Raw genomic sequence first — 13,446 nt, 5'->3', positions numbered from 1 at the left:
TATATATATATATATATATATATATATATATATATCATCATCATCATCATCATCATCATCATCATCGTTTAACGTCCGCTTTCCATGCTAGCATGGGTTGGACGATTTGACTCCAACCCATGCTAGCATGGAAAGCGGACGTTAATTGATGATGATGATGATTGTAGTTCACTTGAAGCATTGTAATACAGAAGTAGAATAAGAAATGAAAAGGGAAAGAGGTCACTGCATTGTTAGAAGATTTCCTCATTTTCCTTTTCATTTATTATTTTACTTCCATATATATACATCAATAGTATATGAAAAGATGCAAATGTAAAACTTACAAATGAACTGATTGCACAAATTCTGCATACAAGTCGAACGTCAAAAGAGGTTCAGGAAGTTCCCTTAAATACTGTTTCATGGCCCCTAAGTAATTAAAAAATAGCAAAAAGAAAATAATAAAATAAAAATTAATATTTGAGGTTAAACAGCAAAAAGACTGTAACACTTAAAAAGTTTACTGAACAGAATAATGAAACTTACCAGCTACAGTATGTAAATCATGCTCGTATTCCTCCATATCTACTATACCAGCATCAAACGATGCCTAAAAAGAAAGAAAATAATACTTTTTCATCAAAATATCCAACACAATTTGAATAACTACAAAAAATTGATAGAATGTTTCTTTCATTTTTACCAACAACCAAAAATGTACAACTTTTCAGTGGAATACAAAAATTTGTTTACTTAAATATTTCAGCCTTATCTTGCATAAGAGAAAAAAACATTCCACAGAGGTCCTTTTTCAATAACCTTAATGAGAAATAAGAAAGCTAAATGTTGATACTTGAGTACTGAAAGTTATTAATGATATATTTGAAGGAATATGAACCAGATTATTTATTCAGTAAAGAATTTAGGGTCCAACTAACTCTTCTCGTATAAAAAATTGTAAAGCACCTCTATATGGTCTTGATCTGCTACAAACAGCAACCTAATTACCTTAAAACCACACTTTATCATCTTTACAAAAACCAAAAAGCCACATTTGATAATGTAGTCCTAGATACATTGTCTGAAAATAAGATGGTAGGAATCCAATAATAATTGCTTTGTTTAATTAGAACTAATCTGGCATTAAACAACAAAACGCCCAATAGATTTGGAATGTTTGTCATTATTGTTTTAACATCAGCTTTTCCATGCTTGCATGGGTTGGACAAAGTTTAATGTGGCAGATTCTCTACAGCCAAATGCCCTTCTCATTGCCAACCCTCAACTATTTCCAAGTAAGGTAATATATTCCCCCTGGCCAGACATGTTTTTTACAGAATTTTGAAAATGAATAACTTTGCTTGTGTGACAGTGACACTCATTTACATCTATTGGGCAATGTCAAGACAGGGACACACACACACACATAAATATGTGTGATGGGCTTCTTTCAATTTCCATGTACCAAATCCACTCACAAGGCTTTGGTTGGCCTGGGAATATACTGGCCAGGGAATATACTAAGACTTTTACCCAATGCAACTGAATCTGAAACCATGTGATCGGAAAGTAAACTTCTTAATCACACAACATTGCATGCACCAAGTTAGAAACTGTCCTACATTTTACTGTTCATTAGAATAGGAACATATAAAGGAATAAAAATGTTGTCAGATACTTGTTTCTAATAAACTGACTTTTCAGAAGTTTGGAAAATTCCACCAAAACATTGTCTTTGTATAATAAGGATGCCAGAATTAAAGACGTTTAATAGTTCTGAATTTATATATTACACTGTATAACAAAATTTTTATTCATTTATTATTTATTTATTTATTTTTTGTACTTGATCAGTAAGTGTTATTTCCTATTTGCTTCTATCTAGAAGTCAAAGGAAATGACTACTATTCCCTTCAAACTTTGCTTTTGTGACCTGGACATCAATGTTTTGTAACTAACCTATTTTCCATAACATTTCAGATAGATTCAACACTGAGTTGCTGAAGCAGAAGTTTCTAGAACTTTCTAGACGTTTCAAGAACTTTCAAGAAGTTTCTAAAAGTTTCAAGAATTTCTAGAACATTCTGGCAACACAGTTCAGTTTACTTCGAGCTGTCCAAGTGGAGACAAGTTTGAGGAAAGCTAAGTTTGAAGGGAGTATTAGCCATTTTTCATTCTTTCTAGGCATAAGCAAATAGGAAATAAGAGTTGCTACCCAAAGACGAAAATCATGTTACACAATGTTATTTTTGTAAAACTGCTAATTTTACCATTGGCAGAAATGGTAGACATTAAAAATCCTAAAGTTATCTATATTTTCTACAAGCAAGTTTGACAGAACATTAACATCATAGAAGCATGTTGCATACACATCCTGTAGCTAATTTTTCACAAGCTTTGGATTTATGCTTTTTGCTGTACTACAAAACTAATTAAAAAAAGATTATTAGTTTAAATATATTATCAAGTAATTTTTTTAAAATATGTAATTATTATCTGAATATATGAAGTAATGTTTTAGGAGTTTACCTTCAATTTTTTTACTTTTGAAGCCATTCCTGCTATTCTAAATAAACCCTGAAACAAACATAAATGTTTAACATGTTAATGTCAAATAAAAAATTTAAAAATAAAAATCGCAAAGAATTTTTCTAATTCTACATTCATTCTTTTAAATCACCATCATCATCACCATCCTCACCACCACCATCACCATCTTTGTAACTTATTCATCCATTTTCCAAGCTGGTATGAGCTGAGCAGATCATCAGTTCTTCAATGTTACCAATCTCTGAAATTGATCAGAGAACTATGATTCCCTTGCACCTTCCATTTTAGCACAGTTTACATGGCTTGATGCCTTTCCTAACATCAACCACTTTATAGAGTTAAAGTATTTCAGCTTTTATTTAACAGAAACAGCCAGTATCTGATCTCATGGAAGAAAATATGTGAAAAGGGAAACTTGTTACAGTAACCACCTTAAGCGAAATTCAAACCTGAAAATGTTTAATTATCTCCCCCTGATAAACACAGCTTACTGTGTGGGGACCAGCATGCCAAAGAATAAGCCCATTTCCTCTGTGTGTTGTAAAAGACAACTAAAAGAGGTTGAGGTAGGATTTACACTTTGATCTCATAAAACCCTCACCAGCAGCTACTACCAAAACAAACCCATGAATCAGAAGGTTGTCACCTGAGTGGTGCAAAGGGTCCATCCACCAGGAGTAGGGAGTCACTGACAAATGTTGGATGCAGTAACATGTTGTAATAGTAGATGCCTCCATACCGGACCGACCTCCCCCAATAAATTTACAGCATGTAAATCCCAAGAAATAGTGACAAATAAAATGGAAATTTGTAAACATAACTAGCATACCTCACATGTGTAAAAATAGAATTTCACAAGCAAGGAGAATAAAATAGGCAACAATATGATGTTTGCTTCACTGACAGAACAGTTTGGTGCTGTCCTCTAGAGGAACTGTACTACTTAAAACACAATATGTACAGGCATGGCAGTGTGGTAAGAAGTTTGTTTCCCAACCATATGGTTTTGGGTTCAGTGCTACTGCATGGTACCTTGAGCAAGTGACCTCCAATATAGTCAGAGGCTGACCAAAACTTTGTGAGTGGATTTGGTAGGTAGAAACTGAAAGAAGTCTGTCATGGGTGTGTGTGTATAAATATATATATATATATGTTTACAACAAAGCATTAGCACGAAGCAGTATTATGGACAGAATTAAGGCTAGTTGAAATATGTTTGTCGTATATTTCAACTGCTATAAAGTAAATACACTGCAGTTACTGTGGAGAAAAAAAATCTCTCTTATGGTAAAAAGGTGTGAAAACACCAGTTCATTCAGTGTCACCCTCTACTAGGAATCTCAGACATCGATGTTTCAAGTTTTTTGACTCATCAATGCGATGTACCTAAGAGAGGCAACTCTGAATGAACTTAATAAAGTCATAGCTTTATATATAATCTGGTCAATACATTGACTGATTTGCACTAGTAGATTGCCCAATCAAGGTAAATAATGAAAAGTTAGCATGAAGCAGTGCTTAAGGATGAGCAGAATTTAGGCTGATTTGCAGTAGTAATCAAAAAACTTGAAACAGTGATGTCTGAGATTCCTAATAGAGGGCAACACTGAACTAACTGGTGTTTTCACACCTTTTTACCACACGAGAAATTTTTTCTCCATGGTAACTGCAGTGTACTTGCCTTTTAGAAATTGAAATATGTGACAAACATATTTCAACTAGCCTAAATTCTGCTCATATATTTATGTTTGTATTTGTGCGCGCGCGCGTGTTACTGTTCCCTTCCCTTGACATTGCATGATAGTTGTAAACAAATGTCACCATCGTGCAAGCAGTGTCTTTCATTTCCAATCTGTAAAAATACATCTGGCCATGGGGAAATATCACCTTGCTTGAAAACAGGTGATGGTAGGTGACAGGAAGGGCATCCAACTGTAGAAAATCCACCTCAACAAATTCCCTCCAAGTCATGCAAGCAAGGAAAAGTGGACATTAAAATGATGATGAAAATGATGATGACACCAGTTTTACTTAGTTTTAGTTTGGAAGAAAAGAAAAAAATAAATAAAAATCCTACCTCCTCCTCTAAGCCTGTATCTACTAAAGTACAGACACAGCCTTCAATGACTAAGGCAATATTCCGTCCAGTAACTCTTAAATGGTCCGACAGACAGGTACCATAGACAGGTTTCACAGGATTAGTGTCTGTGGAGAAAACAACATTTGAAAACAAAAGTAGTTGAACAAGGTGTAAACAAGTATTTCATAAATCTGAAATATTTCACAAATTAGTTTATCATTTCTCTCTTTTGAATATTACATAGCATACAGTGAGGCAATGTGTGGAATAAAATTTCATCAAATGAAAAGTGTATATTTAAATGACATTTGAATTATTATTACTAGTAATAATTCTCTCTTATTTTGGGACAAGATCTGTAATTTTAGGGAGAGGGAGTAAATTAATTACATTGACCCCAATACTTAACTGGTATTTATTTAACCAACTCTGAAAGGATGAGAAAGAAGTAAACTTGACCTCAGTGGAATTTGAAGTCAGAATTTAGTCGGAATAAATGCTGCTAAGCATTTTGTCCAACATGCTGCCAATTCTGCCAGCTCACCACTTGAATAAAATAATAATCCTTTCTAGGCACAATGCCTGAAATTTGGCAGAAGGCAGGGGTAGTTGATTATATTGACTCCAATGTTCAGCTGGTACATATTTTATCGATCCCCAAAAGGATGAAAGATGAAGTCAACCTGAACGGAATATGAATTGAGAATGTAAAGACAGACAAAATTAACTTAGATGAGATGCAGTCGAAGTTTATTCCAAGAGAGGATACCACCAACACCCTCTACTGGTGAAACAACTACAGTAGACATTCTGAGCTAAGAGCAAGCCACTATACCTAGCATTCATTGACCTTGAGAAGGCCTTAGACAGGGTTCTACATCATCTGGTAGTCTCCATGAAAAGTAGGTGTAAATAAATGGCATTTGAGAGACAACCAAATGATATACAGAGATGTTGTAAGCAAGATGACAATTAGCAATGAGTTCAGCAAGCAAGTTAGTATGAAGGTAAGACTCCTCATATTTATTTTCAGACCCTTCATATTTATCATAGTTCCCTACATCAGCAGGAACTCCTCAGACCAATGATCTAGTTCTTATAGCTGTCACACTTGAATTAGAGAAGAAATTCCAAACATTGATACAAGGCCTAGAATTAAAAAGCCTAAAATAAACACAGCAAAGAAAAAAAGTTTTAGTAATCAGAAAAGACTACAACACTACTCTACTGCTGTCAAGGATGGTGGCTACATTAAATATACAGAAAAATAAGCAGGTAACAACTCTGTATCAAAAGTAAACTGGGGGTGTACAAGAGACACAGTGGAATTAAGGCCTGACAAGACTTTATATATAATAGATGCACAGGACTAGTAGCAGTAAGATTACCTAAGAAATAATATTTTTCAAATGCTCAAAAAGCTCTCTTAGAATTAGTTTACAGCTTCCATTGTCTAGGAAACCTAATTAGCAGTGATAGTGAATGTTTTGAAAGCATAACAGCCAGACTAAGAAAAGGGTGGAAAAAAGTTTAGGAATATATTATTCTTGCAAAAATGCATTCACTTTGTGTGTGAAGGGCAGATTGTATGATGATCATGTACCAAGTGCAATGTTGCATGGTAACAAAACATGGGAACTGAATGTGGAGAAAGTGCAAAGGCTAGAAAGAAATGAAATGAGCATGCTCTAATGGACAGGTAATGATACTATACATAAACAATAGAGCACAAATGATCTGAGAAAAATACCTGATACAAAAAAAAATCAAGTGCAGCATTGAAGAGATATGACTGTGTTAGTATGGAAATGTGATGCATATGGGAGATAGTAGGGTAAAAGAAGTGCCAAGAGACAATGTAAAAGAGTCAGCGGAAGATGTAGGAAGAAGTGGTGAAGATAATTTCCAAGAGGCTGAATCTCACAAAGGAGATTGCAAATAAATGGCAAGACACTTTGTTAGAGAACACCAGTTAAACCTGTGCTAACATGAAAAACCAGACATAAAAACAATGATGATGATGAGTGTGTATGTGTGTGGATTGGTTAGGTCCAACAAAAACACCTTGTTATATCCCTTCTCACCAAAAGTAAACCAAGCCATTTGATAAATAGAAAGCAATACAATAAGTACTAGACAAGGTACTAGGGTTTGATGTAACTAAAATCCTTGAAGGTGTTACCTCAACAAGGTTGCAGCTCAAAAACTGAGATCAATAAAAGAATATAAGAAAAAAAAAACAGCTTCTAACAAACAAAAAGGTTCTTCATAATTGTAGCAACTGGAAAACTTAAAACCACAGCAAGAATCAGCTTTTGACAATATACAACTCAGTGATAGAAATAAAGAAAATGTCACTTGAGAAGCAAATCAAATTTATTGATTAGTATCATGCCTGCATGTTCCACATTATTAATAATTATAACAAGCATAGGTATGGTAATGTGATTTATGTGGTTAAGAAGCTAGTTTTGCAAATATGAGGTTTTGGGGTTCTGTCCCACATGCTGCACCTTGGGCAAGTGTCTTCTACTATGGCCTCAGGCTAACCAAAGCCTTGTGAGTGAATTTGATCAATGGAAGCGATGTGGAAACCTGTCAAAATATATATGTCTTTCTTAGCACCCCGTCACTACCATCTCACTCCACCACTTAACATCCAGTGTTCGTTTGTTTACATCCCTGTGCCTAAGTGGTTTGACAGAAAGAGATTGATAGGATAAGTACCAGCCTTTAAAAAAACTAATACTAGGATCAATTTGTTCAACTAAAACCCTTCAAGGTGGTCTCCCAGCATGACCACAACCTAATGACTGAAACAAGTAAAAGATAAAAGATCCAGTTGAGCATGTCCCTTAGTGGCTGACGCTATGTGCATCTTTGATCATGAGCAGGAGTAGTGGGGCAGCATCATAGCCATGTGCTGAGCTTTGGGGTTTGAATAATTTACCTTTGGAAACATGAGTGTTCCTTTTGAACTGGATGGGCTACTTGAAGAAAATTCTAACAGAGCAAGGTCATGTGCTATTTATCTCGATATGAGATCACTGTCATGCACACACAGTCATGATGCATGTGCCTGGTGTACCCTTATCAGATGGGTATTCAGGATGGGTATATTGGGCTTCATATATTTGTACCCCAGTGTCACTTTGATGGCATGCGCTGCTCTCTCACTCAATAATAATAATAATAACGAGGTGTGTTTTTAGGTTACTACCAATCAGTATTTTCATTGAGACACCATCTCTATCAAGGTAGTCCATGAAGGCGGCAGGGGCCTAGCTTCCCTGGTTTTGAACTCAGAGTGGTCCTTCTCCTAGGCTGCTTGCCAACCAAGGCTAACTCAGAGCACTCGTTATTTGAAGGCACCAGATACTTGCCTTTTCCTACTTTTCTCCTGTTGGATTGGCGAAGGAGTCAGGCTTGACTGTCAGGGCATGTCTTGCGCAGGCCATTGGGGCATTTTATAAGTGGGCACTCAACCCCCAGCATTGACAGAGAAAAAAAGTAGAAGAGAGAGAGAGAGAAAATAAATCAAAGGAAAAGGAAAGAAAGATCAACTTGGGGAGGAAGACATTTAACATAGCAAGTTTAGTATAATCCATTCAGACAGGGAGAATAGGAGGACTGCTTAGGAGTAGTTTGCAAGACATGTGAATGCCAAGACAGATACAGAGGACCGGTAGCTATGGATGAAGAGGAGTGACCTGAAGAGAGAGACGGAAGCACTCACATGTGCAGCTCAAGAACCAGTGATAAGGATCAACTATGTGAGTGCAAAATAGACAACACTACTGACAGCGACAAATGCAGAATGTGATGTGTGGTGAGAGGAGCAAAACAGTACGGTACATCATTAGCAAATGCCCAAAATTGGCACAACATGAATACAAAGGACGCCATGACAATGTGACAAGAATGATCCATTGGGAGCTCTGTGGAAATCAAAGCCTACAAAGAGCAAAGACATGGTATGAGAAAACCCCAGAAGGAATCACTGAGAATGAGAATTGCAAAATTCTATGGGATGCACTGATCCAGTGCAATCACTTGACCAGACATCAGAAACCAAACATTGTTGTGGTGAATAAAAAAGAAAAAAACATGCATGATAATCAACATAGCATGCCCCGGTGACAACAGGATCAATGTGAAAGAAGAAGAAAAAATAAACAACTATGATAATTTGAGGTGGGAAATACGAAGGTTGTGATCAATGAGGAGAGTAGACATGATACCAATAGTAATTGGTGCCATTTAGAAGTATCAGCACTCAACTATCAGCATGGCTGAAAAAGATTTGCAAGTATGAAAGTAGAACACCTACAAAGATCAGCTTTGCTTGGAACTGCAAGAATCCTTTGCAGGGTTCTTGAAGCATGACCAATAAACAAGTGTCACCTTGGTCTGCTGGCTGTGGACAGCTGACACTTTCCATCATACCCAGCAAAATAAGCTGTGAGTTTTCATCACATAATCATCATCATCATCATAATAATAATAAAAATCCTTTCTACTAAAGGCACAAGGCCTGAAATTTAGCAGGAGGGGACTAGTTAATTACATTGACCCCAGTGCATAACTGTTGCTTATTTCATCAATTTTGAAAAGGAGGAAAGGCAAAGTTGACCTTGGCAGAATTTGAACTCAGAATGTAAGGACGGACAAAATGATGCTAAGCATTTTGCCCAGCATGCTAATAATTCTGCCAGCTCACTGCCTTTAATAATGATAACAACAACAACATACCAATCATTTGTTTCATTTTAGGTATCACTCTATCGATTGTTTCAAGGGCATTTTTGTGGTAATTGGCTTGTGCCATCATGAGCTGCAATGAGAAAATTTTCATTATTACACAATGCACAACAGAACATCTGCATTAGTTAATATTATAAAAGAAAATACATTTAGCCTTGCTATGAAATAATTTTAAGGTCATAAACTCTCTAGTGAACAAAGAAACCTCTACGTCTTGCATGGGTAACCTCTACATCAGGCATGACTCATCATTAGGTAGACTGAACTACTAAGAAAATTCAAGGTAATTTTTCATTGGCATGCCATTCAGAAAGTCTTGTATGCTATTGTTAACCCATGACTGTGCTACATATTCCCTTAGCATGCTAGAAATAGCAGCTAAATCTCTCTCAAATAAAACTCTGTCATAAAAATTGAAAGACAGATTGATTAATATAGCCCTAGATACACTGATAAAAAGTTGTTGGGATGACTACAGCTGGAATATCCTTGATTACAGTTTCAATCACATTTTCAATAAGATTTTGTGTTTGTCAAACAAACACGATCTCTTTAACCCTTTTGATACCAACCCACCTGAAACCACTTCTGGCTCTGTAGCACAAATGTCTTGTTTCCAAAAGTTCTGAATTAAAATCTTCCACCAAACCTTAGTCACAATTTATGTTTCTAACACTAGCTTAATGATAACTAAGTTATTTTATTGAATTCTTTGTTATATTTAAAATTAATTGAAAGAAACACAGAGTATCTCAACAAAAATATTGGAACAAAAGGATTAATGATGATAAACTAAAAGTTGTTTCATAGCAAAGCAGAAATATATTCATAAACAGAATTGATATTCATTTGTTATTCAGTAGTAACTATAAAAAAGCATTTTAAAAATAAAAAATAAATTAAAATTTAGTGGAATAGTTTGATCAGTGTAAAAATTTATGCAAAGAAGAATCTACTCTTTAGTTATGTTTCTTTGTAAAGTACAAATAGATTTTATATTTCTTTTGGATGTCAGGGACCATACAAGGACCAGGTAAACAAGAATATACAAAGCTGTAAGCAGATATGCAGGTGGTTTTAGGCTCATTATAATAGTTTGGACAATATACTATAAGTTTGCTTAAATTAGTATTTAAGTGATTAACAGTGATTAAGTATGAAACAATTATTAATGATTACACAAAGACAATTGACACATTTGGTTAAAGTGTGTTTCTGATTAAAGTAATGGAGATACTTTTTACTTAATACTTTTCCTGTTACATGTTTGCTTTATACAGATTGATGTTACCTTTCACTCGATACTTTTCATGTGGATGGGGTAACACTAGTTTTGTTTTGTCGACATTTAATGATATTCTTATATCCTTTTTATCTGTTTCAGTCATTTGACTGCAGCCATGCTGGAGCACTGCCCAACCACATTCTAAAGACTAAAACCAGTAAAAAAAAGAGTAAAGAAAAAACATTTTCTCTTTTTTTTACCATTTTTACTGATACTCGATATATTACAGGTAGTTCTTATGTGTAAGATTTACAACCACTTTTGTTTCAGTTCACTTGTTTTATCTATCCCTTCTTTTAATCATTTCTCAAGAATACAATTCACCACTGGCTTGTATAAAGTATATTTCAAATTTATGCAGCAGTCTTTAATATCTCTTATACCCAGCCTCTTATAGACACTCAAATTACATATTTTGTCCCCCCCCCCCACACACACACAATAAAAAAAAACAAAAAAAAACATTTCTCATCTCAGTAAAGTTATTATATCAGTAATGATCCTTTAAGATTCTATTCACTCTTGTATCTTTGTATCTAAGGAAGCTGTAACACATAATTTTGAAAACGGTCAGGATTGGTATATTAGATGAGTTGCTGTATTGTATCTCAATATTAGCTCCAAAAACAAATCAAATGTGTGATACTGAGCACTGGCTTAGCCTTTCATTCTTCTAGGACTGATAAAATAAAGACCAATAATACCTAATACATACTTAACCAACTATATACCTCAGCAACACAGTAAAATCCATCATGTCAACAGTCCTTAACTTTTTAGCATTCAATGATGTGATTGTTTACTTTGAGAATGACTTTGTAGGGTAGGTGTGAGAGGCTTGATCTGGCTGGTTTGAACATAAAACAGGGAGGATATTTGAGTCAGATATGGCCAGTTTAAATGCTAAAAGGTTAAATTAAGTGTTAAAAATACTTACTGCTACTAGTTTTTCACAGTGGTCATTCTCTTTTGCAATGAAATTAAGCATTTCAATTGCTAAAGCATCCTGAAAGAGAGCAAATAATTATTAACAAAGCATTTATGTCAAGCCAATATAATTATTAGGGCTTCAATGTTATGAACAATATGTGATTTTTAAAAGTCCAATGAACTTATTTTCTAAGTGCAAAGAAATATTTCTATTGAGTCAAGACAGTTCTTAATATTGTAGGAACAATTTAGAGCAATTCACAAAAAGAGCTTTGGATTAGCTAAAAGTTTTTCGTTTGGCCTGACATTGGACTGACCAAAGTCTGCTGCCTTTCATTGTCAGTTCACTGCATTTTGACAACTTACATCTAAATCAGCACAATCGTTCATCCAGCATACATTACATTGATATCTTCAATGCTCAGCTATTCTTTTAAAATCCTTTATTTTACTTTCATACAAGTTCAGAAAACACATTTAACCATTTACATTCACCTTATTTCTCCTAGTTCCCATACATCTCCATTCAAAACTTATACCATATCACACTTTTAGAACATGTTTTACACAATATGCCTTTTATTCAACCTCTGGAACTTCTTCCATGTCTTACTTTCATTACAACCATCCCCAGCTCTGATTTATTACTGCAAATAAGCCTGTTGTCAGCTTTCAGCTAAGGTATGCCACAATGCAGTTGAATCAGAAATAGTAATTCATACCATCTACCCATACTTCCTATGGAATGCTTTTAAAAGCACTCTGAATTTTCCCTTTCCAATGCTTTCTGGACTTTTGACAAGCAAGGAGGAATTTCTGGAGGTAGAGCCATGGTTTTCACTTCAATAACCAGACTGATGTTAGACTGTTCCTAGTCACATGCTTGGCAATCATGACTTCTAAGTATGTTGCGGCAGCAATCAATATTGGAAGATCCATCAGCAAACCCTGAACTTGATTGGACCAGATTCTTCAACAAGTTTACATCAAAGCAATCACCAATGGGACTCTTTCTAGCAGAACCAGAGTATCATCAATTTCTTGAAAAACTTTGAACTTCCAGATGAGACTATGTCAGTGACAATTCAAGGACATGGATGCTTGCTATGAGCATAGAGATAAGTAGTGTCAATTAGTTTAACATAATTCATTTTTTACTTGTTTTTACTGCTGGGGTTAAACCATCTAAACTTATCTTCACCAGGTTCAAAGAGACATTCAAATAAAGATGGTCTCATCAGCCAACAATGACAAAAGTCCTATATTCTTTTATAGCTAGACATAATTTAAATGAATGACCTAATCAGTTCAACTTCATAGTTAGTCACAGTTCAAAGGAGAGACCTAACAGTAGGGTATGATTACCCAAAAATGTCACTCCATCATTTTTATGAAGGAAGGGCAACTACTATATTTCCCCATAGAGCTGCAAGTCATTGTATAGATAAGACGAAAATGTGTGTGTGGGGGGGGGGTCAAAGTAGAGAAATAGTGATATTTTCTAATGAGCCTCTGAGTTCAAATGTTGTTTAAGAAAGTTATGCCCCAGAATTATACAGGATCAAAAGTTATGTAACACATCTAAATGTACTATTTTATAAAAAAAAATATAAAAACATAAGTAGATTTGAAATGCTAAAAGATAAAGAAACAGCCTGTTCAGATTGAATAACCAGGCCTGTTTGAAGATATTGAGAAAGAGAGATTCCTGCAAACATCATTGTCATCATTGTATATGAAACTGATGGCCATACACAAATCTTGAGTAAAACATCAATACATTGGTTGCCTCTCTCTCTCTCTCTCTCTCTCTCTCTCTATCTATATATATATATATATATATATATATATATAT

General features: G+C 34.9%; 1 protein-coding gene across 3 annotated transcripts in view; it reads right to left on the bottom strand.

The window, feature by feature from the left end:
- LOC106880939 (rho GTPase-activating protein 44) overlaps positions 1 to 13,446 on the bottom strand; it is a 180,890-nt gene that overhangs the window by 39,123 nt on the left and 128,321 nt on the right. For all 3 annotated transcript variants that reach the window (XM_052966347.1, XM_052966348.1, XM_052966349.1), the window contains exons 7-12: positions 11,599 to 11,667; positions 9,365 to 9,446; positions 4,610 to 4,737; positions 2,512 to 2,559; positions 529 to 592; positions 327 to 411 (exon numbers count right to left, since the gene is read on the bottom strand). In XM_052966347.1, coding sequence (XP_052822307.1) covers positions 327 to 411; positions 529 to 592; positions 2,512 to 2,559; positions 4,610 to 4,737; positions 9,365 to 9,446; positions 11,599 to 11,667 — 476 coding nt within the window. The remainder of the gene's footprint in view (positions 1 to 326; positions 412 to 528; positions 593 to 2,511; positions 2,560 to 4,609; positions 4,738 to 9,364; positions 9,447 to 11,598; positions 11,668 to 13,446) is intronic.

The sequence above is a fragment of the Octopus bimaculoides genome, chromosome 3, assembly GCF_001194135.2.
Source record: "Octopus bimaculoides isolate UCB-OBI-ISO-001 chromosome 3, ASM119413v2, whole genome shotgun sequence".
Taxonomy (NCBI): Eukaryota; Metazoa; Mollusca; class Cephalopoda; order Octopoda; family Octopodidae; genus Octopus; species Octopus bimaculoides.
This window is presented reverse-complemented; position numbering and strand designations above follow the sequence as displayed.